Genomic DNA, 27,982 nt, shown 5'->3' with positions numbered 1-27,982 from the left:
TCATGTGAGGTAAGCATGCTCCATACATGTACTCTATCTTACTACTACGACTTGGAAACACGGAGAGCTGCGTGTAAGAGATTGAGCTCTCTATGCATGAGGAGCTTTTGCTTTTGATTTGGAATTGCGAATTGCACAGTGCTGGAAATTGTAAAATGTAAAATTACATCAAATGCCCAATTCCGATCGTCGCGTCATGCGCCTCGACATCAGCAAACAAATCCAGACATCAGCCCGGTTTCCTCCCCCAAATATCCTTATCCTCGTCAATAGCACTGCACAGCAACTCCATTTTCCTATATGTTGAGAGTGAATCTGATCAAATCGACGTTGCATCGGCTTGTGACGTGATTGCTCATACCACGTACAACCCGAGGTGGCTCTTGGGCCACTCAGCGAGCATCGCGTTGAATCACTCCACAGCGTGAGTGGGCTGATTCCATGGAGATCAGGCAGGCCTGCTTTACTTTCCACCTTGGGCCGGCTTCGGGTTATCGCTGCGTAGCAAAATCAAGATTGAGTTTCCGTCATAAGGCGTAGAGGCTTATGCAGCTTGATGCTGGCATCACTTGTTTGTCTTTATGTTGTCAGGCTATGCTTGGCGCTTTGAAGTCTATATGGAGTAGGTGCCTAGTAGATGCTACACAAACAAGCAGTACATAGCCGCAAAACATATTTGTCCTGGTCCGTACCTATCCATGAACCCCCTGGTTGAGTCCAGCAGGCCAGCTTTGAAGAAACAAGGCGCCCATCTATTCATCCCTGTCTGTCCATCTACTAATATCCACAGGATTACGGAGTGCTGCTGCAGCCATCTGCATTGATCTTATCAAGCATCGTATCGTATCTAGATAGCTCGGCTCCATCTTTGGGTATCATTCCGCCTTTGGTTTCCTCGACCGGATCGGATCGACTATCGCCGTTGTCGACAATCTACTAATAGCTCTGCTTTGGCCTGCCGGACTCTCTCTGCTGCATCAACCTGGTCAACATGTCCTTGTCCACACATGACACTCGTGTCGATCTATCAATCGTCTTCTGGTGGCAGCTCGTCGTCGATATAGCGTATCAGGGTTACCCGCATCTCCGTAGTATCGTTTCCCTTTAGGACATCGCTGATGAAGTGCGCTTCCACTTGCATCTGAACCATTTCCAAGGCGCCTCTTAAGACTCCACACAGGATATTTGAATACCAGAGCTCGTTCTGTGCCCTTCCGTCGTCTGGTAGCTCGACAAAGTCGGCAAACGGGTTCTCGTCGAATACCAGTGAAAAGGAGTTGTTGTCGGCCGTCCAGTTCGTCACCTGTGGTGTAATATTGAGGAATATTTTAAACCCAACCTGTATGAATCCGCATGATGCTTTAGCAAGAGTACACAAAGGGAGGCCCATGACTATCCCTTACCCTTGAAATCATATCTGCTGTCTCGCGAAAGTTGGAGCAGCGCTTCATCGTATTCGACTTGGCTAGGTAATCCTCAATGAGTCGTAGCCCAATGTTGTAGCCCATCTTGTCAAGCTGTCGGTTGACTTCTGGGTAGTCATCCTCGAAATCCTTGCATAGCTGTGCGACGATGGTTCCGTATGTCAAGGTTACCAACTCGGCATTCACCTTGTCAATACGAGTTCTAGCGATGCGATTAGATCAAAATACCGTCTTCTGCAATACTATGGCCGTCTTACTTCCAGATTCTGTATTCATGTTAGATTACGGCCACGGCCAAGAGTATCACCACTCGCTGAAACATACTCTTCCCCGATGCGGGACGCCTTGCTGGCAGCCATTGAGGCGCTTGTTCAAGCTTCGAGAGACGGAGAGAAGGAGAGAAGGGCTGAGCGCAGAAGAAATCAGCCAAATCACAGCTGTATACGAGAGGCAAACAGCAAATGCAGCAAAAAACAAACTGCAGATTCACTGATCGGCCGATCTTCCACGGAGGAGGGATGTTGCGACTGTTATGCCGGAGCTCAGCAGGCGGTGGGGTACCGAGTTACATGGCCGCTGTTCAACGGGAGCCTTGACCATAGGAACAATCCACGGGCCGAAAGCCAATAGGAGGGCGAGTTTGGACCGCCTAGTTCGCAACTTAGCAAAGCCTCGCGATCGCGACACGGCCAAAATCTCAGCAGCTCAACATTCGTTGGAATTCCATTGTTTGGCGGCACTTTGAATTTCTGGAAACATTTGCGACCCTTTGACTGTTCACTATGTCAGCTGAAAAGCGCCCGGCGGACGACGATCCCAGCTTGTCCACGTCCCTGGTGAAGAGGCAAAATGTCAATGCCTCTGAGGGAGCGCTTGCTCGACTCAATGCATCAAGCAGTGCATTGGTACAAGCTGTAAGGCATTACTGATGGTCTACTTGAGGCAAATCTAACGTTATTCTGAGGCACCCCGAACGAGCGGGCTCCAGGCCCCGGTGATGGAGCTGACGGGACACTCTGGGGATATCTTTACTGCCAAGTTTGATCCTACAGGCAACCTGATTGCTTCTGGATCAATGGACAGAAGCATAAGTATGGAAATTGTTTTCATGGAATATGGAAAATTGCCTATTTGCTAATACTGAATAGTGCTCTGGAGGACTTATGGCGACTGCGAAAACTACGGCGTGCTAAACGGCCACAAGGGCGCTGTTCTCGACTTGCAATGGGCGCGAGACTCGGAGATTGTCTACTCTGCTTCGGCTGATATGCATCTTGCCAGTTGGGACCTCACCTCTGGAACGCGAATACGAAGATACGTCGGGCACGAAGAGATTATCAATACCTTGGATATTAGCAAGCGAGGCGAGGAGATGCTGATTAGCGGAAGCGACGATTCGACGATTGGAATTTGGGATCCAAGGTCAAAGAATGCGGTCGATTACATCCAAACCGAATTTCCAGTCACAGCTGTTGCGATATCCCAGGCCGGCAACGAGATCTACACGGGAGGCATCGACAACGACATTCGTGTCTGGGATTTGAGAAAGAAGGCAGTGGTGTACTCTTTACTAGGCCATACAGACACGGTCACGTCGCTGCGAGTATCACCCGACTCGCAATCTCTGCTGTCATATTCGATGGACACGACGGTGAGAACGTGGGATATTCGTCCATTTGCACCGACAGAGAGGCATATCCGAACGTTTGACGGAGCGACAGCCGGAGTGGATCAGAATCTGGCCCGTGCCAGCTGGGATTCAGAGGGCAAGAAGGTTGCGGCGGCTTCAGGCGACGGCACAGTGGTGATTTGGTCTGTCCAGACCGGAAAGCTGCTGTATAAGCTCCCAGGCCATAGGGGCGCGGTCAACTGCGCAGAATTTGCGCCTGGCAAGGAACCAATCCGTAAGTTAGACCATACATGTGCTTTTCCCTCGCGAGTTGTCACCTGACAAAATTTCTAGTGCTGTCCGCCTCCTCAGACCGTACCATGCTTCTCGGCGAGTTAAAGTGAGCCGAGTGTTTAGAACCTTGCGTTACTGGGCTGTAAGGGTAATGTGTAAACTACGCAACCGGAACACGCAGCTTGCGGGAACTCATGGGAAAGAAGCCAAATGCAGCTCGATGAATCTTCCATTCTCATTAGAGCACAGTGGTGGCTATGAAATGAGGTTGGATATAATGTCTTGCTTCGCCCAATTTAGCCGCCGACCTATTGAGCAGGCTTCATATACAACTGAGCCTTGTATAGCATGTTCATCTCAGATATGCGTTACTATACTCAAATATTAATACTCTTCATTTGAAGGGAGGAAGTACTCAGGAAGGAAAAAAAGAGCCCAAATCATGGCGATCATGGCGTCAATGTTAGTTATTACTGGATTATAAAGCGATACCGGGAGTTGAGGGCAATATAAAATACAACGATTCAAGGATGCTTATCGATGATGGTAATAATTGCAAGAATAAACCAATCTTCCGGGAGGTTATTACCAGCTGTTGAGAGGAAATGAGGCGGCTCCTCATCACATGAAGCTATCTTGTTTAGGACCAAGTCTGCAATCTATAATAAGCGCCGTTACGCTAAATGTTTGTCACAACCGCGGCTCGCCTGTAACATGGAGCCTACAATAATATGGTAAGTGATTGAATGAACTACAGCATGCCCGGGCTGATGCGAAAATAACAAACCCCGGTCCGGTAAAGCACGTTCCCATTCAGCCTGTATATTACAGGTCTTGCTCAAGAGTGCTAGTGTCTGCGTCTGTGCCTGGATGCCCATCACGATGCGATGGAGCAAGAGGGCATTCGCCAATCTCTCCCGTGCCAACCCCATACAAGAACAACAGCTCCTGCACATGCTCGCACTAGCCCTTCGCATCCTTTCCTTCTCCAGACTGCATCAAACAATCGGTGCGAATCGCGAAACATGTAATTTTCTCGAGGGGAGCGCCGCCGGGCCGTATCAGGTCCCGTCGAGGGCGTTGGCGGCAGCAAAATCCATTGGTGGCGGAGCTGCGTGGGCTGAAACACGGCCTCTTTTCAAGGACCCTTGCCCTGACCCCAGCCCCTGGTTTTGGGCAGCCCCTGCACGGCCACTCGGGATCAAGTTTGATTTCGTTCAATGACATTGGATATTGGTATTGGTTTGATACAAAGTGGCGGGGGGAGGAGGAGGAGGCGATACGAGCCCAGCCAGAGAGAGGCCCATCCTGGCTTCGCAATCCAACGTGACGACACCCTATTTTTTGATTTCTGGACGCAGGGCGGGTTTTCCGTCTTACATTGATGTGAGGGTTCGCTGTGTCTGTGTCTTGTGTCTGTGCTTCCTTCGTAAGAGCGAGCATCTGCCCTTTCCAGCTGGTTACTGGAGTTGTGCTTCTTGCCTTCTTGCTCTTTCGTAGTCTCTACATCCAATGTATTGATTGCGCGCTCTATTCTTTCCTTACTGTCGTCTTCCTTTCTTCAAGCTTTCTTCATTCTCTTTCTCTTCGCTTGCTTCCCTCCCTACTACCGATTCATCCATCCTATTCCGTTCCTTTAATTTTGCGGCGCCTTGAACTCTCTCTCTTTCTCTCTCACCTCTCTCTGTCTCTGTGCCTTTTTATTCTTCGTTGAGCAGGTTCTCTCGTTTTCTCCTCGATATCATTCACTTGTTTTTTTTCTCTATATACACACTCGATCACATCAAATTCGCTCGTTGCATCTCATTCCTTTTTTTCCGACATCATACGAAGATTTCCCAACGAGTTACGGCTGCGCCGCGACAGGGCCGGAGAGAGAGACACTCACTCACCTACCAATTTCCACCACTTTCATGATATCAACCAACAAAAAGATTTAACGAATAAACAACATGCCGTCAGAAGGAAGCATGGAGCTGCTCCGCAGTGAGCTTCTTAGAAGGGCGCGAGGGGAGGAACGTGGAAGCACCACCCAAGACCAGAGCCAGAACGAAGTCCTCGCCTCACGTCGACAAACCATCATGCGAGAGATGAACACGAGCCACAAATTCCCTAGACGACTTCTGCTACCACACCTAGCACGGGGCCGGAGGAGGGCAAGCGACGAAGAGGCTGCTCTGGAAAGCCCAAAGACGCCCGTGTTGCCCTCGAGACGATCAAACTCGCCGCCTGTCTACCGCATGAGCATGGCTGCTCGACCGGGAGGCTTGCCGATTGTTCCTCAACCAGCGGTCCTGGCAGCATCGGACGCCCGTCGTGCGGCTTTGGAGACTATGAATTCTGAAGTTCGGGATGAGCCACAGCCGGTCAAGAAGAATAAGCCAAAGCGCTTCTTGTTCTGCTTGCCATGGATCAAGTCAAGGCATGTGCGAGCGCAGCTTGCAATGTGCTTCGTGGCTGCTACGTTTCTCTTTTCGCTGCTGGCAGTGTGTAAGTGGATATATGAATTTTCTTCTTTTGGGGTGTTGCACAGCATCCAAATAGTGATCGTGAAATGCTGATATCCGTTACAGATCTAGGTCTTACACTAACAAAACATGTTGTTATTGGCGAGCTGAACATCATGTTGATCATGATCATTCTTCTGGCGGGAGTCTTCTTCTGCTATAGCCTTATTCGGCTATGGATTCTAGTTGTTCGCGGAGACCCGCCGGAGATTCCAAGGGCCATAGACCCGCGAGGATATGCCGTTCCACGCAACCCTATACGAGTGGTGATGGCCCAAGATGAAGAAGCTGCCGGCGTCGAGAATGAAGCCATGACGATGAAGCCGCCCGCCTACGGACTTTGGCGAGAGAGCGTGGTATGTACAGGCATTACGAGGGATATTGTTATGAGGACCGAGCTAATATGATATCCAGCGTGTGGATCCAAACCGCTTCTTCTGGCAACGGAATGATTCTGCTCAGCCCACGCCTCCTCCGCCAACAACAGGACCGAGGCCGCCGTCCTACATTTCCGAAGATGGAGTATCCTACGTGGTTGATGCGGTGCCTCGGTCTATTGCTCCGTCATCAGACAGCGAGCACCAGCCGGTGCATCCTTCAGAACGAGGAAGAGCTGGTTTGCCACCTCCGAGTTGAGAGGATGGGTAGATAGCTAGAAAACGGGCAAGGGTCTTGGTGTTTTCTCCGGGTGTTTCTTTGGCGTCAATGGCATGAAATTACGGGCATGGTGGTACACGGGGATGCGTCCAGGCCAGATTGGAGGCGGCGGATTGTATATTGCCGCCTTGTCGACGGCATTCTTGGTAATATAGGATGCCCGCCCATGATTTGAAGTGCCCACTCTGGCAGCTTTTTCCTCAACTCACCCTTTTGCTCTGGCTCCCTTTGTCGTTTTGTGAGGTTCTGTACCCCGTACTGCACTGCCATTTGATAACTTTCATGTAATACGTGCATTTTTACATTTTGATTGTCAGTCACACATGGGCCACTTTTCCCATCCATGGATGTCTTGGCTCACGGTCCCTTGCCCTGTCCAGGCGTCGGTCGAGAACTGGGCCGGTTCCCTTTCCCGGCGGGTGAAGGCGTCATGATTGGCTGCCAGATGCATGCACAGCTGAGAAATTAATATTTGGAGCAGCACCAGCACTGTCTTTTTTGCCTGCGTCGGTGTTGGGACATTCCGCTAGCGCACCGAGTTGGATGCTGCAGCCATCAATTTTTGAAAAAAACGGATCAATGGAAGGGCTTGAAATGAGACGGGCTTCGTATTTTTGCCTATCCGGAGGCCGTTTGAGTGCTTGGATGCCCCCAAAGAGTTAAGCCCCGTCATCATCGACCTCCGGGCGTCATCTTCGTTTTGGGCGAGCAAATCCCTGGCCCGGCCGAGGCAAATGTTCCGTCACAACCAGGATTGTTCAAGGTTTTGTTTGGCGGATTACGCGCAGGTTATTTGACAGCGGTGATGGCATATTGTTGCATTGGGGTGGTCAAGGGCAAGGCAAGGGTACGGCGTATAGAAGGCAAAGGCTCGGGGGACACGTTGCGACACGTTGCTCTGGGCTGGGCTGGGATGGAAATCAATTGAATCACGGGATAGCATTTTTGGGGGAGCTTTGGAGGCGGCGTGTGAATGCTAGTCCGGAAGGAGAAGGACGGGCTGGGTGATTTTTGGTTGTTGTACGGCGAGGATACTTTGGGGGTTACTGCGGTGTTTTTGGGGAGTTGGTGAAATTAATTGGCCGGGTCAATGCACTGCTTGGTTGTTGGTTGTACTTTTGATGGGATGCAGCCCAGCATTTCTGTTGCAGGTGGTACCTTGCATGTATAGTTGCAGTAGGAATATACCTCCTAGTAAGTTACTAACTTAGTAGATAATACCTGATGTCGCATCTGCTCGTACCATTATGCATTGTTGATTTCTCTTTGCTGTTGAAGTTCAATCAGTTTGAATGAAATGATACGAGATGTTGGTACTTTGTATGGCCGTTGATGTCTGTACGAAGTATGCGCATGTACCTCGTAGGTATCGCCGCTTCGATGCGGGTGATCCATCAGCCATTTGCGCACCCGTGGCGAACTTGCAACCCCTCACCTCTCCCCCAAGAGCACTAGCGGTGGGGCGCCCTGCTAGAGCGGGAAGGGCCCTGCAGCGCTGCAAGTCCAGCGTGATGAGTTGATGCCTCAGCGCTGCTCCAGCGAGTCCAGGGAGGCAACGCCCCGGAGCCTCAGTGGACGAACCACACACCCACGGCGCAGCAGTCGCGCACGCACTAGCTGGCTCGCAACCCACACGTAACGCATCAAATCAGACTGGCCTGCATTTTGCTGAACCAATCCCTCGCTCCTTCGCCCTCGTCCACGCCGCTCCACTTCCCTATTTTTCCCTTTTCCCTCGATCATAATCATCTCCTCACGACAAGAAAAATTTTCCCTGACCGGAATCCATTAGTTTGTTGGTGGACGTCGCTGTTGTTGTCGCCGTTGTCGGAATCACTTCACGTTGCTGAAAGCAGAAAACTCTACGAGACGCAGTATCTTTTTCTCACCAGGTGTGTATTTGCCCACCAGTTCCTCTGCGCCCACAAAAAAAAGAAAGAGAAGGTTTCTCTTGTCTGCTGCGACGGAATATGCCATCGCCCTGTCAAAGTTCAACAAAGTTCAACCGGTACTTTGAGCGCATCGCCCCGCAAGTGTCATCTTTATCATTCCACGATTATTTGATACAAGATGGGAGGGAGCCAAGCCGACTTGTTCTCTCCCCGCTGCTCCGATTCCGTGGCGGCAGCTCGGTCCGTGATCAAGGCCACATCTGTGCGACTGTGTGCGACACAACACGATCCATGCGGTGCGACTCCGATTTCGACTCGATATTGATATTGCGACCAGCGCAGATGCGCGATGATTGCAAGGTCATTCCGCGCATGCTTTGGTTAGTGGAGGGATGATCGCATCACTGGCGGCGATTATATGCTGTGCGTGTCTGGCTCATCAAACGGCGAGGAGATTTGGCTTCTCTGCCCTGCATGATCGAGGCAATGACCTCCTTCTACTGCAAAGATGAGATCCACGCCATTCGCATATTTTCGCTGCCGTGGCGTTCAAGAATGCTTTGAGCCATATCGATTGCGATGCATCTGCATTTATACCCGTCGGCATAGCGTTTTCTCCATCGAAGCTGCCTGGATCATGGCCTCGTCGAGAAAGATGACACACATCGTCTACACAATCTTGGAGTCGCCAACACTGTTTTTTCTGCCCTGTCAGGCTTTTTTGCCCCCAAATACCCTGCAGCTGTTTAGCGAGGGAATTTCTTGCAGCCAAGCTAGCAACGGCGTTTCGAACAGCCCCGCGACAATCCATGGGCCCGCCAGGTTTTAGTGGCCCTGGTGGTTTCCTGGTTCCCGGCGCCTGTCAACGGATTATACGGTTGAACTTTAACTGGGCATGGCATATGGATACTTTCGCGATCTAATGGCATATAAATGGGGGTTTCGCAAACTCCCGGCACATTTTGCTAACCTCATTTTCTTGACCAGAACATAACACATATCAAAATGTCTTCTCTCTCTCGTCGTGCTTGCTACAAGTGTGGCAACGTTGGCCACTATGCCGAGGTTTGCTCCTCTGCCGAGCGTCTCTGCTACAACTGTACGTGCAATCATCTACTTTTGGACATTGAAACTAGGAACACTCGGCTAACAGGTTGAAAAATAGGCAAGCAGCCAGGTATGCATCTTCGAAGCGAATCCCGACTCCTCCGCCATCCCTGACTCTAACAACTCCCTTGACAGGCCACGAGTCCAACGGCTGCCCCCTTCCTCGCTCTACTGAGGCGAAGCAGTGCTACCACTGCCAGGGACTTGGCCATGTCCAGGCCGACTGCCCTACTCTCCGCCTGAGCGGCACTGCCACCAGCGGCCGCTGCTACAACTGTGGCCAGCCCGGACACTTGGCTGTACGTTTTACACTTCCCGAAAACGATGTGCTATAGAGAGATGTGCTAACATGACCATTGTAGCGTGCTTGCCCCAACCCCGGTAATGCCGGTATGGGCCGTGGCGCTCCCATGGGCCGTGGCGGCTTCGTTGGCGGTTATGGCCGCGGAGGCTTCGCCAACGGCCCTCGCCCGGCTACTTGCTACAAGTGCGGTGGCCCCAACCACTTTGCTCGTGACTGCCAGGCTCAGGCCATGAAGTGCTATGCTTGTGGCAAACTTGGCCACATCTCCAGGGATTGCACTGCCCCCAACGGCGGTCCCCTGAACACCGCTGGCAAGACCTGCTACCAGTGCGGCGAGGCTGGCCACATCTCCCGCGACTGCCCTCAGAAGAACAACAGCACCGAGATCAACAACGAGGTTGTGGACCTCAACAACGTGCCCGCTCCCCCGGTCGCTCCCATTGCTCCCGTCGCCTAGACGTCGCGGGTGTTCCGTCTGACGCCCTCCTCCCCTGGTGGTCGGCGAGGTGGCAGACGGGCAACTGGCCTAGGGCAGTATCCACGAGGTGTAACAAAAACCAAAGCCAAAAAAAACCAACTCTGGACCCTAGGCCGCATTTCTCGTTTCAACATAACTTTTGTTTCTGGTTGACGCAACATATTTTTTCGCTGCACACCCCAGATTGTGCCTCCTTGATTTTGGTCTTTTTATTATTTTCCCCTCTCTTTTTTTTTTACATCGGATGGTCGGCAACATTTCTTCTCATCGGCTTACACGGAGTCTTTCTTTGGCTTCGGTTCATGCTGCGTCTGTTTATTTCTTTTCTCTTTCACTCTCTCATCGCAGACGTAATCATACGAGAGAATGGCGACGGCAAAAGACATACATTTTCCTGCAGCCCCTATCTCCTGCGTGAAAAAGGAATGAGCAAAAATGACAGCGACAGCGACGACGATATCGGAAGCGTCAAATTTTCTTTTTTCTTATACACATTTTCTCAAATTGAAGAGCGTCCGATTTTGGAGAGCCCCTTGGCTACGCATGGGTCTCTCCGAACCGGTTCCTGGGCATACCCCCATCTTTCAAACGAATTTAACTTTGGATCACATCACTCGGAACTACCTACATATTACGGACTGAAACGACAGACGCTGTCAACGTAGCTCTTGACGACTTAAAGACTTTAGGCACATGCGATGGATATACCCCGCGAGGCTGTGTGTGTATGATGTTGTGATGAGCTTGAATCGGCGGCGCTGCTCTTGGGGCTGCACACAGTATCACTTGTCGTTAAGCTAATGCAGGCCTCGGGTTTGCTCTGTTTGTGCAAATTCGGAGACTCAGGCTATAACACTAGTGACGGCTGTCACCTCCTGGGGCACACGAGCGCGCGCGCGTGCCAAGGGCGGTGGATGCAAGATGTCTTGAAGAATTGGGCAGTTTGAGGATGCTGAGAGGAGATAGGAGCTGTGCGATCCAACGGCTGGGCGGCATGGAGAATACGAGCACGTCCCCAAGATTGTCAAGGGAATGGGATCACGGGCATAGAAACGTTGCCCGTGTTTTCGGAGTGGTTGGCGTGGCTGCCGGAGCAGAGGACAGCTGGGAGAAGCGGAAGATGCAATGATACAGTAAAATATGACAAACGGAGAAGCGCAGATGAGGAAGATGAAGAAGAAATCCTGTCATGAAACCCTCTTCTGATGGCGACGGCGACACAGCAACTGTTGGCGCTGCGCGTTTGTGTTTAGGTGTGATGAGCGTGTGTAGATGTGTGCATGTCTGTGTTGTCTCAAGGCGAGTGAGGAAGGGTTGATGCAAGACGAGTTGTTGGACAGAAAAAGGGGGTGGAAGATTATGCCAGTGCAACAACGACCAGCGTATTGCATCAATCAACGACGCGTCGCCAATGGATTTCAGGTAAGTATCGGTTTGCGAAGCATCGACGAGGCTCAAGTTCGTTCACATTGTTCATCTATTTGTTGAGATCAATGCGATACTACTGACCCGTCGCAGACTCTTTTATTGAACTCCGTTTACTCTCGCCTCTCTCAGGGGATCTCTCTCTTTCCACCACCATACAGCAGCTACCGGTTCCCCTGACGCGTACGTGTAGTCAGAGTCGCACGGGAGGAACAGGATGCAACCTCTGTGCCCGGTTCCTTGGAGCTCGCATTCTACGGACTGGTGGTGGCTTAATATCCAGCTCCATGCGTAAGGCAATGCACCTACACAGAGAATCCACCCATCCACCAGCCATTTATCCAATAGCGTCAACGGCCCCCAATCTGCATACCAGGAAGCATGATGCCTCCAATTGGCTGCGCATCTGCCCGTACTATTGACCGTAGGCAGGCAGCGTAAAGTTCTAGACCGACGGTCTGTGTTCTGGCGAACGCCGCTCCGTACAAGCAAGGTATGCTTAAAACGCGGGGCCCGTGACAAGAGGCCAGCAGGTTTACTGCATGTTAGTCTTGCTAGACTGCATATACTGTAAGTAGATATGAAACAGTAAGGAAGAGGGGACCAGAGAGTCAGCCTTGTAGACGCAGCTGAGCTGTGATGGCTGCCTAACTGTAGACTTTGGTGTTTCTGAGATGTAGACTATTTTTACACCACACATGAGCGAATTTCATATTTTGTTTGCTTGAAGAAAGCGATTGAGTGTCCCGTTACATTGATGATCGTGATACTTTCTTTGCCTCTTTTTGGAAATCTGGACTGATATTCTCCGTCTGTTCGATTGCTGCCCTGGGGCTAGCGATTCTTTTCTCTTTGGCGCGCAGTCTCACCAGCCGAGACGAGTTGTCCATACTGATTAGCTTTCAGACGGCCAATCGCACTTCACAGAAGAGTCTGTATCGCGGCTTCTCATCTTCTCTAGGAAGCATTCCATTCGTTCTTACCATCTACTTTGCATCCCGCTAGCCGCTGGCTTCTTCACAATGTCGTTTGTCAACAGTGACAGCGACAACAACAGCTTTGGATCGCGCAACAGCATCCGCACCAGGCGGTCGCGCTCTGGACGCCGCATCTATCCGAGAGGAAACGATGACTATATGATGCCTCAAGATCCTATTCCGTTTCGCCCACGGAAGCTGGTGAAGCACCAGACGCCGCAAGAGGCGATTGATGAGTTTTGGGCAAAGTTTACGACAAAGGCGCCTGGCAAAGGTGAGTCATCGTGAGCATTGAAGCCAAAGAGGCGTTGATGTTTATATCCATGGGATAAAATCGTTTCTAATGATGTAATTTTCCGTCTTAGCGACAACTGTGATACCGCAGAATCCATACACTGCCAAAGTCGCTCGGAAGAATGCCAAGGCTACGTCCTCATCAACAACCACGCAAGCATCTTACGAAACCGCTGCGGCTATGTGCCGGGCCAAGGTTGAAAAGATTGTCCAAGAGTGCCGGCGAGTCAACAAAAGGTACCGGGATCCGCACTTTGACCTCGAGGCCGACCTGAAGCTCTGTCGTCGTGACTGCCTGGAGTCGCTCTCCAACTTTGAGCCCCTCGACAACCCGGGAAAGGACTTTCGACCTGGGAGCGCCAAACGCGTCGTGGAGATATTTGACAAGCCGCAGTTTTACATCGAGGGCCCGACGGCTAATGACGTGAGGCAGGGGAGAGATGGGGATTGTTGGCTCATGTCGGCGTTGTGTACGCTGAGTAACAAGAAGGGGCTGATTGAGAAGCTGTGTGTGGCTCATGATCAGGATGTTGGTGTGTATGGGTTTGTGTTTTACAGGGATGGAGAGTGGATTTCCGAGATTGTGGATGATTTTGTAAGTCTTCTTCTTATTTTCAACAAGGGATGTTGCTAACTCGTGATATTGTTTAGCTCTATCTCACCAAGTCTGACTACGACGAGAAACACTGGGAGCGAGTTCTCTTTGACGAGCTGGAGCGCGTCAATCCGGAAGAAGCCTACCGCAAGGTGTACCAGTCCAACAGCAGCGCTCTGTATTTTGCTCAGTGTCAGCATCCTCAGGAGACTTGGCTGCCGCTTCTTGAAAAGTGTTACGCAAAAGCTCACGGAGATTATGCTGCCATCGAAGGCGGGTATGGTGGTGAAGGTATCGAGGATCTCACGGGCGGAGTAACTTCTGAGATTTTCACCACCGACATTTTAGACAAGGTGAGGAATGATGTATTAGTTTTGACATGTTAATTGACTAATCATGGCATTAGGAGTACTTTTGGAAGGAGGAGCTGCTCAAGGTAAACCAAGATTTTCTCTTCGGCTGCAGCACGGGCGTCTGGGGAATAAATTGGGGTGAGCGAAAGGGAATCCTTGAGCTTCATTCCTACTCCATCCAGAAAGCTGTGGACATTGATGGCAAACGATTACTTCGACTTAAGAATCCATGGGGCAAAGGAGAATGGAAAGGACCTTGGAGTAGGCGGATTTTCTGATAGCCAGTGATAGGAGGATGCTAACAAATGATAGGTGACGGCTCCAAGGAATGGACTCCTGAGTGGCTCGAGAAGCTGGATCATCGATTTGGCGACGACGGAGACTTTTGGATCGCCTACGAGGATTTACTGCAGAAATATCAAGCCTTTGAGAGAACTCGCCTTTTCGATGAGACGTGGCAGGTATCTCAAATCTGGACCACTGTCAACGTTCCCTGGATGTTAGACTACCACGACACTCACTTTTCTTTACGCATCACCAAACCCGGTCCTGTCGTCATCGTACTGGCACAGCTAGATGATCGATATTTCCGTGGACTTCATGGCCAATACAAGTTTGAGCTGGCATTTCGCGTCCACAAGGCTGGCCATGAGGATTATCTCGTTCGCAGCCAGGCGCCGTATCGCATGAGACGCTCTGTCAATGTCGAACTCGACTTGGAGGCAGGCGAGTATGATATTCGTGTCAAGATTGACGCAGCTCGTCTCGACAGGATCTTGCCTATTGAGACAGTGATACGAAATAATGCCAAGAAAAGACGAGAGAAGCTGACCCGTATTGGTCTTGCTTACGACCTCGCACATAGCAAAGGCAAGATCGTGGAAAGTCCAGAAGAGAAGGCTGCAAGAGAAGCACATGAGAAGCGCGTCAAAGACAAGGAGCAGCGTGATATTAAAGAGAAAATTCTTGAACGTCGAAGAGATGACCACCATCTCAACATTAAACAGCTATCGAGGATCCAGAGACGCGAAAAGAAACGAAAGGAAAAGCAAAAGGCAAAGGATACCGAGAGAAGGCTCAGAATCAAGAAAGGCGACGAGGAAACAGACAAACCTGACGAAGACGGCAGTGAGCAACGTGACCAGCCAGACGAGAACCATACAGTGCCATCTTCCCTTAACGGAGCAGGAGCATCAAAGGCAAAAAGGAGGAGTCCAAGATCTATTCCACCGGCAGATAGATTTGGCCGGTCGGCTTCGCAGGGTGACGCACCACCAAGCTCTTCATACTACGAATCCGAGAGTGACGGTGGCCTTATAAGTATCGAATCACTCTCTGAACTTTCTGACCATGAGATGGACTTGCAAGTCAAAGCCTTTATGAACAACCAGTTGCACAAACCCGTCATTGTGACACCACCGTCTCTGAGGTTCGAGGATGAGCTTGATGAGTTTGAAAGAGACCCCTGGAACGCAGTTGTCGTGATTGGACTGCGAGTCTACCACAAGGTTGATGAGGAAGACAAAACCAAGGAAGTTATTACGCTAAAGGTGGTACGTCCTAACCCGTATGCTGACTCCGATGAGGATGATACAGCAGCTACGGAGGAAGATACCAAGGAAGGGCAGGACTCCAAGAGCAAAGGCTTGGATGTCGATGACAGTGCCAAGGATGCTACACTGGAGGGCGGAGTCAAGGATAGGAAGAAGAGCATTGTAGGAAATGGCGAGATGCAGTAGGCTCGGACGGTTTTGCTACTGCGCGTTGGCGTGCGATCCCTTATTCCTATCATATGTCTTGGTTTGTGGTTGGATACTGGGGTCTCCTGGCTTTGGGTGCTGTTGCGGAGAGACTGATGCTGTTGTGCCTATGAACATTACTCTGAAGTAGACTTATGCCATTTGACGATGCAAAAGGTACTAATGGCTCAATATTCTTCCTAATAAGTGTGTCTAAACGTTTCTAACATGAATACAATTTCACATCACTAATAGGCGCCAAATAAGAACTCTCCTTGCGGTTCATCTTTTCTTTTATTCATAGAGGTTAACCACTCTTCTAACAATAACGTCTGCATAACCCCACCAAGTCATCGAACAATCCAAGGGAATCATGAACTTCAAATACACGGTTTAAGCCAAAACTAAACCAAAACACCACATTATGAAGTAGACCATGAGCTCAACGACAGGCAGAACTATCAAGTACAAAAGTGCAAAGTACACTTTGAAGATCCTGTCCTTGTGAATTAAAAAGTGGTTACTGATGTGTCCTTTCCCTTCTTCCCTCATTACCATCAAACCTTCCCATGATGGCAACGCCAATCCAAATCAAAGACCGGCTCCTCCGACACCCAATCATATAAAACTACAGCGTAGCACACGAACTTGGAAGATGTCGCCCACGTACATTATCAAGAATATTTTATGACATCTCCTCTCCGACTGTGGCGTTTCTATCCTTCTCTTCAACATGGGCCGTGTCGAGGCCCTTTGCAGCAGACTCCTCCTTTGGTGTTATAGTTGTACCATCAGAGGCCACGGCGGCATGCTGGTGCTGCTCCCATGTCTCGGAAGGCACCCAGGTAGTAGACTTGCGAGCATTCGAAACCTCGCTGTAGAGCTGGTCAACCTGCTCCAAGCTGAGCCCCTTGGTCTCGTAGATGAAGAACCAGACGTGGGCGATGCAGAGGAAGCAGGCGCCGAACCAGACGAAGAAGATCTTGGACTGCAGGTTGGCGAAGCCCTCGCCGTAGTTGACGAGATAAGGGGTTGAGTAGGCGATGGCCCAGTTGAGCAGCCAGTTGGTGGCGGTGGTCATGCTGAGGGACTTTGCGCGGGTGTTGAGGGGGAAGATCTCGCCGGTGACGACCCAGGCGAGGGGGCCCCAGGTGGAGGCGAAGAAGAAGATGAAGATGCAGACGAAGGCGACGGCGGTCTGCTGGCCGGCGAGGTTCTTGACGAAGATGTCGCCGTTGTCGCGCTGGCCGGTGGACACGGCGCCGCAGATTGCGACGATGAGCTGGGTGACACACATGCCGATGGCTCCCGTGAGGAGTAAGGGGCGGCGGCCCCAGCGGTCGATGGCGAGGAGGCCGGGGATGGTGGAGGCGACGTTGATGGCGGAGGTGATCATGGAAATTGTGAAGCCGCTGGAGACGCCTGAGTTCTGGAAGTAGCGTGTGCCGTAGTAGAAGATGAAGTTGATGCCTGTCAGCTGCTGCAAGGCCTGTAGGGCCATGCCGGTGAACTGACGCTTGAGGATGGGCGGGCGGAAGCAGTCGAGGTAGGTAGCCTTGCTGAGGCCGTTTTCATACTCGAGGTTGGCCCTGATCTCGCTGAGCTCGGCGACGACGGCGGGGTGGTCGTTGGCCAGGCGGCGGATGCGGGAGAGGGCGGCGGTGGCCTTGTCGAGCTTGCCGGAGCGGACGAGGTAGCGGGGGGTCTCGGGCAGGAAGAGCATGCCGAAGAAGAGGATGAGGGACCAGGCGAACTGGACGGCGATGGGGATGCGGTAGCTGCCGGAGTCGGGGCGGTTGGAGGTTGCGTTGTTGACGATGGCGGAGAGGAGGAGGCCGATTGTGATGGCGAGTTGGTAGGCGCCGACGATGGCGCCGCGGATCCATTTGGGGGCTGTTTCGGACTGGTAGAGGGGGACTGTTTTGATGATGTTTTGTTAGAGAGATGGTGATGATGGTTGTAAGAGAGGAGGATAAGGAGGACTTACTCAGAGCAGAGATTAAACCGACACCAAAGCCAGCAAAGAATCGACCGGCGAGGAACATGGGGATGGCAGTGGCAATCGTTTGCAACACGACACCCAGGTTGAAGACCCAGGTCGAGATCATCAAGGCAGGACGACGACCAAAGGAATCAGACAGCAGAGGTGAGGCAAGGGCGCCGAAGAAGGTGCCTGCTGAGAGGATGGACACGATGGCCGACTCTTGCGAGGTTGTGATGTCAAGATCACCGCTGGCGTTGCGGTAGCCGGTGCTGAAGAGGTCTTTCCAGTAGGGCATGGCCATGATGCCGCTGATGGTACCGGTATCGTATCTGTGAAAACATGTTGGCAAGATGCGACTTGTATGATGGCGAAAGAAACTCTCTTAACTTACCCGTAGAGGACACCACCAAAGGCGACGAAGAAGCCCATTGCGATGGCGGGCCATGAGGCGCCGGCTTCATCGTTGGGTTTGGGTATCTTGAATTTCTCAAGCACGCCCATTGTGATGGAAGTATTGTTACTGAAGATGTAACTCAAGTATTTGTGAGGTATGGGAATACTCTGGCAGGTCGATGTAATCCTCAAGTAGGAGCCTGGGGAGCCTCGTGGATGATTGGGGAGATAAACAAGAGCAAGACTCGAGTCCAACTGACGAGAGGATATTGCAGACCTTTTATAGCTTGAAACACACCAAAAAGCTTCTTATACGCCCAAGGGGACTTGCCATCGTCTGCGTTACGAGGCGAGTGCTTGGGTTCTGGGGCGAAAGCAAACTAGCCCGCTAATGGGATATGCCTTAAACCTAATGATTTCTTCAAAAGCCATATATGGCACCGTGATTGGCAATACAAGGACGTTCTCCTGGAGGAGTGGAGCGTGGACTGCCCGGGGTCGAAGCTGAAGCTATTTTCTACGATTTGTGGGGGAAGTTTGCGGAGAAGGGAGCCAGGCGTCTGATCCAACCCCGAAGGAGTCAAGTTCTTGGGAACTCGGGAAGCTGGGGAAGAAAAAAACCTGGAGATGCCCATGGAGAGAAGGATTCTGCTTTGGGTGATTTTGCAAGGGGGGAGAAAAGGGCCGTAAAGGGGGTGAGATGGGACTCTGGAATAAGCCTTGGGTTGAGGCTTTTGGTGGCGGGCGAGGCTGCGTGGCGCTTTGTAGAAGCCGTTTTTAGTTGTTCTTGGATTGCACTAGTTGGATAGATTGTGTTTTGGGAGATTCACAAATGGAGAGCTTGTCGAAGAGGCTACATTTCCTCATGCTGCTATTGTGAGGCCTTCAGCCTGAACCTTGTGAGAGACTCGAAATATCTACATTTACATCTACATTTCAGCTGCAGGAATAATGGAGCGACTCTGTTTTGTCAGTGGAGAAGAAAAAATGACAATCTAGATGGTTTCTGGGGGACCAGCAAGGGAGGTTTTCAAGCGACGTTGGTGTAAGTCTAGTTGCGGCATGGAACATATAAACGTGTGCATTTATAGCCATCCATACGGTACGCGCAACGAACAGCCACACCAGTTTATAATTTTGCTTCAACGCCGAGAGCGGAAATGAAAATGGAAATCACCTTGTTTTAGGATGTTTAAATAATTACCCAAAGAAATATTTTTTCAATTTTTTCTTGCTATAATTCGATAGCGTCTGGAAGCGTCTGGAAGCGTCTGGTCCGCGCTCGTGAATCACCAAGGAGGAGGTGCTGTACTGTGTGCCGTATTTGTGTAAGCCATTCCCGAGTTCGGGATTCACAGAGTCAGCCACGGACAAGGCCGTTTCGCATAGCTCCGCGTGATTAAATCAGGTACTTGGTTAATTTGTCATTAGGGTAGATTCAGTCTGTGTCCAGAATCTATCAACATGGTTGAGAAGAAGCCTTTCTTTTCCTGAGTATCAATGTCGTCGTCGGATTCTGATGCTTTGCTGAACCTTGATAGGCAGATAGATATGTGGACACTCGGCACTTGAAACAAAAGCATCACGGAAAGCCATTTTCCAAGATCCACGCTAGATTACTCAAAAGGGGACTTTTCTAGCCTCTTGACAGAACTCCACCATCTTCAGTCCCGGCGCCAGAGCCTTTCGTAGCGGCTCCACTCGTCAAAGGCTAGAGCTCGAGCACTAGATCCCGTGCTTGGGGAAGTAGTTGAGCGGAGTTGAGGATATCAAGCCTAGTTTCCCAGCTTCTCGGAAGATTTGAAAGCGAGGAGAAATTTGCTGTCATGTGAGCATGGAAAGTTGGGTTCTGAAGCTGCCGACAGGGTGATCCAACTGGTAAATGTGTACGAAGCTTCTTAGACATACATGATCTATATCTCTCCATGGCTGTAACTTTAACCCGGCCAACGTCGTTATCTTGAGTGGCTTGTTGTATAGGCTTTCCACAGTCGGGCCGTGACCGAATTCAATGCGCACATTTTTTATGCCACGTACTCTGTTAGATGAAAGATAGACCTATGATGTTTTGTGCTGTGGGCATCGAAACCGATCCTGCCGGGTGACAGGGTAGGAATTCGAGGTTGACTAACATACGGTACGGGTGGATGGATTTGATGGCTGAAGAATGGCATCTCCAACAACGTGGATCTATATTCCCACAACTTGCATCTTGGGATTCGGAAAGACGCCGCAGAGGCGATTTGAGATGTGCAACATTGAAACTTCCTCGTGCATATTGATTTCAGGGTAAGTTGCTGAACCACTGTCAAAGACACGACATGCCGCCGCCACAAGCCCATTTACAGGGTAAGATATGGGCGGATATCCCGGCTGAGCCTGGATGTGTCACTGCCACCATAAATGAGAGAACTTCATATTGTTTGGAGTGATGATCTTGACTTGCATGATGGGTGATTTATTTAGTCAACAACACGAATTAAGTCCGTAGCCCTTAGTGCAAGATAACTTCACCGCCCACATTAATACTCGTACTACGCATGCGGGGTATGATTTGAAGCTGGACTCAGGAATCTCGTTCCAGAAAACCTCAACTCTACACGAGTCTGGACGAGAGACAAGATCGAGATGCGTTTCATCCTTTTCGTGGCTTTGGCCATTGAGGGCGTCATAAATTTGGCGCACGCTACAGAGCATGCGAAGAAAGGAGGCCAACCCATTATTATCGATACGGATCTATTCAGTGACGTCGACGACGTCGGCGCGTTGACAATTGCCAATGTTCTACACAGCTGTGGCTTGGCGGATCTGCGAGGGATTGTGATCAATACGCCATCTCAATATGGACCATTGGCGGCAAGTGTAAGTGAACACAGTCATGCGAAAGCCAACATCAAAGAGGAGTTCCACTAATCATCCTTCGCCTTCAGTCCCTTTCTACTTATTTCGGCAACGATGTCCCCATCGCTGCCTTTCGACCGATTACGAACGACACATTCTTCGACAGCTACTACTATTTGTGAGCGTTTTCCGGATATTTCACCTTGTTATATATGAGCCACCACCTAATTGTTACAGATATGGCGAGTATGCCAGCAAATTGGCATATAATTGGCCTCGCAATATTAAAACAGCGGATTCAACTCCGACCCCAGTAGAGCTCTACCGTACTATTTTGAGTTCTGCTGATGACGGAAGCATCCATATCATTTCCATCGGCTTTCTCACCAACATAGCCGATCTTCTCCGATCTAAGGCAGATCATATAAGCCACTTATCTGGCTCGCAGCTTATTTCCGCCAAAGTGAGCGAGTTGGTCGTGATGGGTGGACAATACCCTTCTGGCTGGGAGTATAACTTTGGTGGTGAAGACCCAGAAAGTACCGCATATGTTGTTCAGCACTGGCCAAAGAATGTCAGTGTCACTTACTCAGGCGGTGAACTGGGCGGTGACATCTTCTCAGGGCAACACCTTACACAGCGCTGCCCTCCTGATTCTCCAGTCTTGAGCGCGTACCAATGGTACGTGGGCCGGGGCTCTACGATTCGTTCGTCGTGGGATCCGATTACGACGCTGTATGGAATTTTGGGCCTTGAATGGTTTTCGAAATTAGGTGTTCGCCCTATGCTTGCGTATGCAAACGACTTTGGGTATAACACTATTACTGCGGCGAACGGATCGAATGCGTGGGTAAATGATACGACGGTAACTAATCAGCATTGGTTACGGCTAGCTAAGGGCGTGACGAATTATAGCATGGCAGGGCTACTTGATGAATTCTACGCGCATGACCCATCCCTTCGAAGTTGCTTTCGGTATGGGGTACTCTCAGAGACTTTTGACACAGCATTGTAGATCATTTTCTTATCATAGACAGTGAAGTTCTTAGCGATAGACTTGATCAAATGTCACAAGTTGTTTATAAATTTCGTTTAGTCATTAATCAGTGAGAAGTTTACCCCATCAATCTAAAAAAACATATGTTCATTACATCGTAAATCACATTAAGAACCACGTTCCTCGATCTCACTTTCTTGGAGCCCGGCCGTTGTAGTCCACTCCCGCCTTTGCCGTGTAGTTGGCGAAGCAGTCATAGTCAAAGTCAATCTCGTCAATCCGCTTCTGGAGGATTGATACGACGTGGTCGAAGGAGCAAAGTCCATCGGCATTCTTTGGGCATCCATGATACGAATCTGAGATGGGAACAACGGCATCATTACTGCGTAAAACACGATTAGCACACTATATAGCACGATTTCGGGCCCAGGTACTTACACCAAGAAACGAATCTGTCGAGTAGGCTTTTGCGCGGGGCATTCCAAAATCTGGGTGGTGAAGTGAGTGGCAAAGGGCACAATTTTGCTGGCAACGAAAGAATTTCGCTTCTGATTGCCGGATAGACTCAATGGCGGGCCCTGGAACAGTGCAGTCAGATTGAACGCAGTGAGAGTGTCGAGAACGACGACCTCATGGGTCGCATCGGCATAGATGGACTGGTTCAATGGGAAATATGTCTTGTTGTCGTCGTAAGTAAGGTTCAAGGCAGAGTCAGCAGCAGGGAATGAGTGCGTGAAGCGAGCGACGAATTCCTGGAGGTAGCCTTTGCCTTGGGCGGCGGCAACTGGAGAACCAGGGCCATTGTTATAGTAGAAGGACTAGTTGTATTAGTAAAAGGGGCGTTGCGAGAGACTTCATTGAACTTACTAGATCATAATAGTATTCATAGTTTAGGAAGTCTTCTTCAGTGAATAGGTTACAGAAGGCCGAGTAACCTAGGGCATGAGTTTCGTAAGAGCACAACTGAAGCATGGCAATGGCATCAGTAGAAGTCAGGTTCAGGCCAAAGATCTAACAGGGCTCATAATTAGCAGTCATTATTGGCCCAAGAGTGATATTGTGAACTCACTTGAGACTGCAATCGAGCAATGGTGCTGTTAAAGGCATTTAAAGCAAATTCAGTTGCCACTGTAGATCCAATACTTCCGCGGCTTGCGATGTTGGAGTTGTTGCACACTTCATATGGAGCACCCGAGTTGTTCAGGCCGGGGGACTCGACGAGAATCTCAATGTTGACTTGGTCCAAGTACTCGGGCACTCCAAAGAACCCAGCAGCAAAGTTCTCAGCAGTCTTGACCATGCGGTCCTGGGACTCAGTGCGGAAGACGGGAATCGTGTTGGTGGCGGTGAAGTTGTTCAGAAGGTGGCCGTACAACTGACGATAGGCTACTCCTAGATTGAAGTTTTGGCTGCGGCCAAAGGGAGTCAGCAGCTCTGCACCGAGCTTATAAGTCCAGTCGGAGAGGAATGACAGCTCTCCCGTGACATTGAATCCCTTTGCTTGAGTCGCGTTGTGGACTTTTTGGGCAAAGGTAGCTGGAGCGGCGCCGCTGGTGGGATATCGGGCGCCGTGACGGTAAAGGAGATGAAGCTGGACAATGTTGCAGCCATCGGGGATCAGGGGACTCGCATCAGGAAGGCCGTAATCCGCAGAGGAAACGGAATACCAAGGAGAAAGATTGCCCCAATACTTTGTGATATCGATTTTCCTGTCGAATTTGCTCGCTCCCCAAGGCTGTGCTGCAACAAGCGGGAAACTGTCTGAAGGCCCATGGTTATAAGGATAGATGGGAGCAGTTTCAATGGCAGCGGGCTCCTGTCCCGTGGGCGTGGGGCCCGGATATCCTACTTTGGACTCTGGCGGGAATAATTTCGTGTTGACGTGTGCTTATATGCGGCGGCAATCATCAGCACTTTGTTTGCATTGACAGCTGTGTAGATGGATTAGAGTGAAACTTACTACTAGTAGGGGGGTAAGCATCTGAAGCAACGGCGCCGGCAACGGACGAAGCCTCAATGACTGTGTTTAGACTTCTTGCAGAGCTAGCCTCGGCGAGCAGTGCAAGTAGAAGCGTTGAAGTGAGCGTGTTGGAATGCATTTTCATCGGCTATTGTCGACAATTTACAATGACTCTACACTCTGGTGATTGCTGGGAGTTTGCCAATTGATCACATTCAGGCACAGCAAGCTGGAACGATACTGCGATATTCTATTATATACTCGTAGTCCGAGGTTTGGTCCTCTTGGACCGTTATCTGATCCGTTCACCGAAGATCTCGACATCATACACCAATGAGGCAGTAGACTCATGGCACGTTGTAAGAGAGGTATAAAAATGCGGTATAGCTTGAATGGAAGTAACTGCTAGGTCAAGGGGTAGCAGATCGAATTCCAGGGCTAGAATCACAAGCTGTCATCGTCTTTACTGTGGGCTCGAGATCCATCATCACGCAATTACTGGTTCTAAGCGTCAATATTCGCAGGGGTCTTGCCGATTCAGCCGAAGATCCACTGCCATGATCTCAATTCAGCATCAGACACGGAACAATAGGATTAAATCGCCGTATCTCTTATATAGAAATCCCACGTGTTATCTAGAAGGATCTTTGACGTTGGTTCCTGCAGAGAGAATATGCTCGCCAACTATTGAAGGTTATGTTGCCGGACAAAAGTCCTCATCTTTTGTATCCGCCCCTCAGCCTCATTGCAATCCTTCCCAGCCTCCATCACAACCCTTGAACGTCAGTAGTTAATGGCTCGGGATTATGATGCGGCATTTTGTTGGTACTTTGGTGCATTGGCTCAAGCCGCGCTCACAACTACCTCATCGACAATGCAGTATTGACTTTGGACAGCATCAAAGTTGGGGCTTTTATTGATAGAGAAGGAGTTCCATATATTGTGAGAAACATTCCCGCTCAAACTACCAATCATGGTAAAAACGGGGAGATGGAAGTACTTGGGCCACACTGTAGACATATAAGATATATAGATGATACAGTTTTTAATAAAGTTTCCATTTTTAATTTACATTTTCTCTCCCCATCAATCACCATTGAACTGGTAGAGCTAGTCGTAACTAAGCTACCTATTTCTCAATCTAGAAAAGCCTGCATGCAGCTACACATCGCCATTTTTTATGAGAATGCACCGTAGAAAAGATTCCGGGCGCATGAATGGAATAAACACGAACACCTTTTTGTTTTCATTTTTGACGATTTAAATTCCGTTTGCTGCCTTCTCTTCCAGAATAGATATAACACTAGGTGTCTCTTGAGAAGCAGGGGTGGCAACCGGCTTCAAGAATGGGCTAGTTGGCCGGCTAGTGAGGAACTGCAGAGATGAAGGGACATGGTTAGCAATCGAATGGTTTCTTCCTGCTGCTGTTGGTGAGAGAGAAAAAAAACTTACATTGCTCGCCGCGCTCAGCATGGCGAGGAGGGAGCTTTGTACCACATCTTCATGGATACCGACACCCCAGACTGTCTGCTTCATGCCCGTAGGCTTGCACTCGATATATGAGGCAGCCTTGACACCTCGGCCCTCACCGATAGCGTGTTCCTTATAGTCGTGAACGTCGAGATCAATGCCGACTTGTTTGAGGGCGGCCGCCATACTAGAGATCGGTCCATTGCCCCGGCCACGCAGCTTGATCTCTTGACCATCCAGGAGGATAACACCGTCGAAAATACGAATCATGCTCTTCGTATCCTGGGTCTTGCCAGATGCATTAGGCATGGGAGACTGCGATCGGTCGGGGCTGATGCTATAGTCAATAAGGCTAAGGCGGTGGTTCTCCTGGACCAAGTAAGTTGTCTCAAAGAGATTGGTGATCTCGTTAGCCAGAAGCTCGCGTCCAAGTTCCTCGGCGCGTCGCTGGACAATTTTGGAAAAGGCAACCTGGAGACCACGAGGGAGGTCGAGCTCCAGCTTCGCACGCAGAATAAAGGCACTTCCTCCCTTTCCAGATTGTGAGTTGACGCGAATGATGGCCTCGTAGTTGCGTCCGATATCCTGGGGATCCAATGGCAGGTAGGGCATCCCCATCCATGGGTCTTCGTTGGATAGGCCCAGATTCTGGCGGTTCTGGAATCCCTTCTTGATGGCATCTTGATGGCTGCCTGAGAAGGCTGCGCATACCAGACTGCCGCCGTAAGGAGCACGCTGGTGGACGGGAATCTTGGTGCAGGATTCGACTACCTCGATGACTGAGTTCAAATCAGAGAAGTCAATTTGCGGGCTCACGCCCTGTGTGTATAGATTTAGAGCCAAGGTGACGAGATCGACGTTGCCCGTTCTCTCTCCGTTGCTGTGAAATGATTAGTACTGTCTCGTAATCGCAAAGACAAAAGCAACACAGGTAGTACGAACCCAAACAAGCAGCCCTCGACACGATCAGCCCCTGCCATCTGGCCTAGTTCTGCTGCTGCAATACCTGTACAACGTTAGCACCGCGCCGTACCGCCAGAAGTGGATATACTAACTGCATCCGCGATCGTTGTGAGGGTGCTGCGGAGAAGAGAATTGTTAGCTTCATGATGGTGATACAGACGTGAGAGGTGAAAAGGGGAAAGGGTATGACTTGCCAGAGACACGCACACACTCTCTCTGTCTCCAATGTTGGTGCTGAAATACTCTATCAAGTCTGCATAAATATTGGGGGTTGCAAGCTCGACTGTGGCGGGCAAGTTGAAGATGATTTGGTCTCCAGCTGCTGCATTAGGGCCCCACGCAGCTTTCACTGCGCGACACACCCTCAGAGCATAGTCGGGATCGGTGTCGGAGAAGCACTCGGGCGAGAACTCGAACTGCCAATTCGTCCCAGAAGCCTCGGGATTGTCCTTGGTCAGAGACCTGACGAGCTTGGTGCATTCGACGGCGAGCTCCAGGGTCTGCTCTTCAGTGTAGCCGAAGACGACCTGTCGGAAGCACTCGCTGGTAGCGAGGTAGATGTGGATGATGGCGTTTTTCGCTCCGCGAACTGACTCTACAGTTCTTCGAATGAGGTCGGGTCGGCAGGGCGAGAGAACCTGCAGGAATACGTCGTCTGGCACGGCGCCGGGGGTTTCGATCAAGCGGCGAGTGAAGTCGAAGTCGATCTGGGACGCAGAGGGGAAAGAGACCTCGATTTCCTTGTAGCCAAGGGCACACAGCATCTGGAAGTAGCGCCACTTCTCCTCGCCGTTCTGTTTGTTGACCATCCCATCCATGTCAGCACTGTCGCACATGTATTTCATCGATGTTGGTTCGCGCGAGCGGCATGAAGAAGAAGACGAAGACATACCATTGGATCGGGCAGACTCTGGTTGCCATCGCGGAGGCACGAGCTTCGGAAGATGTTAGCGACGACCCATGCGCTGGAAGAGTCAGGAAAGGTGTTTGCGACATACGACAGCCAGCGAGGAGCCTTTTCGATGACCTTGTCAGGCCATTGTCGGTTGGGCAGACGCAGCGGCTAGGCACGGTATGTTAGTTGACGGCAGAACAATTGACCAGCATCCAGTTGGTTTACCTTGAACGCCTTGTACTTCTTCCACGGTTCCTTGAGCCTGTAGATGACGGATTGCCAGCGTTAGCTCTCTGCATGCGTCACGATGGCCGATTGACCAGGGCAGTTCCAGCGTACATGACCATCTTGAACAGTGGCGACGGGCCGGTGGGTTAGGCGGGGTGATGATGATGAGGGCGAGAGGGCGAGAGGAATTGCGCTGTCCAATGCCAACAGAGATGTTAAGGTGCAAGAAGAATAAATAAAGAAAATAAAGGTGATCTGGGGTAGAGGCTCAAAAAGATTCTGAGTCATACAGAAATGGCCTGAAGGTTGCAGGTTTTGGAGGCGAATTATCCAAATCGCATGGAAACTGCAACCTCTTGAATTGAGGGCTCCCGATTCGCGGGGTGGCCCCACTGACGTCTTTTTTGCAGGCTCCGACTCCGGACGTTTTTAATGGAGTGGACGCTGAAGGGACGCTGGACCGGCAGCGAAAATGACATTGGCGATGCTCCACTGACAGCGGAAAATAGGAAAATATGACTACAAGTCGGGTTTTTATTCTTGATTCATCCAATCTTTCAGTGGCATCATCATCGTGCACAGAGGCTGTTCTCGAG

The 27,982-nt window shown here is 50.5% G+C and overlaps 9 protein-coding genes across 9 annotated transcripts; 5 read left to right on the top strand and 4 right to left on the bottom strand.

The window, feature by feature from the left end:
- Positions 1 to 1,027: 1,027 nt before the first annotated feature.
- Positions 1,028 to 1,783, bottom strand: T069G_02463 (transport protein particle (TRAPP) component domain-containing protein; the record flags this gene model as incomplete). Its single annotated transcript, XM_056169673.1, has 3 exons — positions 1,028 to 1,339; positions 1,404 to 1,626; positions 1,749 to 1,783. 3 exons carry the CDS (start codon positions 1,781 to 1,783, stop codon positions 1,028 to 1,030), a joined length of 570 nt encoding a protein of 189 aa, XP_056030565.1.
- A 423-nt stretch (positions 1,784 to 2,206) lies between these two features.
- Positions 2,207 to 3,437, top strand: T069G_02462 (WD domain, g-beta repeat domain-containing protein; the record flags this gene model as incomplete). The annotated part of the gene is made up of 4 exons (XM_056169672.1): positions 2,207 to 2,338; positions 2,389 to 2,515; positions 2,573 to 3,328; positions 3,388 to 3,437. 4 exons carry the CDS (start codon positions 2,207 to 2,209, stop codon positions 3,435 to 3,437), a joined length of 1,065 nt encoding a protein of 354 aa, XP_056030564.1.
- Positions 3,438 to 5,279: 1,842 nt separating this feature from the next.
- Positions 5,280 to 6,470, top strand: T069G_02461 (uncharacterized protein; the record flags this gene model as incomplete). The annotated part of the gene is made up of 3 exons (XM_056169671.1): positions 5,280 to 5,817; positions 5,901 to 6,190; positions 6,249 to 6,470. The coding sequence occupies 3 exons, from the start codon at positions 5,280 to 5,282 to the stop codon at positions 6,468 to 6,470; spliced, it is 1,050 nt and encodes a 349-aa protein (XP_056030563.1).
- A 2,918-nt stretch (positions 6,471 to 9,388) lies between these two features.
- Positions 9,389 to 10,251, top strand: T069G_02460 (zinc knuckle domain-containing protein; the record flags this gene model as incomplete). Its single annotated transcript, XM_056169670.1, has 4 exons — positions 9,389 to 9,482; positions 9,549 to 9,560; positions 9,626 to 9,789; positions 9,853 to 10,251. The coding sequence occupies 4 exons, from the start codon at positions 9,389 to 9,391 to the stop codon at positions 10,249 to 10,251; spliced, it is 669 nt and encodes a 222-aa protein (XP_056030562.1).
- A 2,468-nt stretch (positions 10,252 to 12,719) lies between these two features.
- Positions 12,720 to 15,655, top strand: T069G_02459 (calpain family cysteine protease domain-containing protein; the record flags this gene model as incomplete). Its single annotated transcript, XM_056169669.1, has 5 exons — positions 12,720 to 12,948; positions 13,040 to 13,563; positions 13,620 to 13,916; positions 13,970 to 14,177; positions 14,229 to 15,655. The coding sequence occupies 5 exons, from the start codon at positions 12,720 to 12,722 to the stop codon at positions 15,653 to 15,655; spliced, it is 2,685 nt and encodes an 894-aa protein (XP_056030561.1).
- Positions 15,656 to 16,340: 685 nt separating this feature from the next.
- On the bottom strand, positions 16,341 to 18,140 carry T069G_02458 (sugar transporter domain-containing protein; the record flags this gene model as incomplete). The annotated part of the gene is made up of 3 exons (XM_056169668.1): positions 16,341 to 17,572; positions 17,643 to 17,968; positions 18,031 to 18,140. The coding sequence occupies 3 exons, from the start codon at positions 18,138 to 18,140 to the stop codon at positions 16,341 to 16,343; spliced, it is 1,668 nt and encodes a 555-aa protein (XP_056030560.1).
- A 2,520-nt stretch (positions 18,141 to 20,660) lies between these two features.
- T069G_02457 (inosine-uridine preferring nucleoside hydrolase domain-containing protein) lies at positions 20,661 to 21,888 on the top strand (the record flags this gene model as incomplete). Its single annotated transcript, XM_056169667.1, has 3 exons — positions 20,661 to 20,894; positions 20,963 to 21,051; positions 21,111 to 21,888. The coding sequence occupies 3 exons, from the start codon at positions 20,661 to 20,663 to the stop codon at positions 21,886 to 21,888; spliced, it is 1,101 nt and encodes a 366-aa protein (XP_056030559.1).
- A 171-nt stretch (positions 21,889 to 22,059) lies between these two features.
- Positions 22,060 to 23,969, bottom strand: T069G_02456 (histidine phosphatase superfamily (branch 2) domain-containing protein; the record flags this gene model as incomplete). The annotated part of the gene is made up of 5 exons (XM_056169666.1): positions 22,060 to 22,252; positions 22,309 to 22,688; positions 22,738 to 22,881; positions 22,940 to 23,757; positions 23,831 to 23,969. The coding sequence occupies 5 exons, from the start codon at positions 23,967 to 23,969 to the stop codon at positions 22,060 to 22,062; spliced, it is 1,674 nt and encodes a 557-aa protein (XP_056030558.1).
- Positions 23,970 to 25,090: 1,121 nt separating this feature from the next.
- Positions 25,091 to 27,505, bottom strand: T069G_02455 (HMGL-like domain-containing protein; the record flags this gene model as incomplete). The annotated part of the gene is made up of 9 exons (XM_056169665.1): positions 25,091 to 25,204; positions 25,283 to 26,180; positions 26,243 to 26,306; positions 26,356 to 26,380; positions 26,458 to 27,057; positions 27,156 to 27,198; positions 27,262 to 27,326; positions 27,384 to 27,420; positions 27,498 to 27,505. The coding sequence occupies 9 exons, from the start codon at positions 27,503 to 27,505 to the stop codon at positions 25,091 to 25,093; spliced, it is 1,854 nt and encodes a 617-aa protein (XP_056030557.1).
- Between the last annotated feature and the right edge of the window lie 477 nt (positions 27,506 to 27,982).

Source organism: Trichoderma breve, chromosome 2 (assembly GCF_028502605.1).
Source record: "Trichoderma breve strain T069 chromosome 2, whole genome shotgun sequence".
Lineage (NCBI taxonomy): Eukaryota > Fungi > Ascomycota > Sordariomycetes > Hypocreales > Hypocreaceae > Trichoderma > Trichoderma breve.
This window is presented reverse-complemented; position numbering and strand designations above follow the sequence as displayed.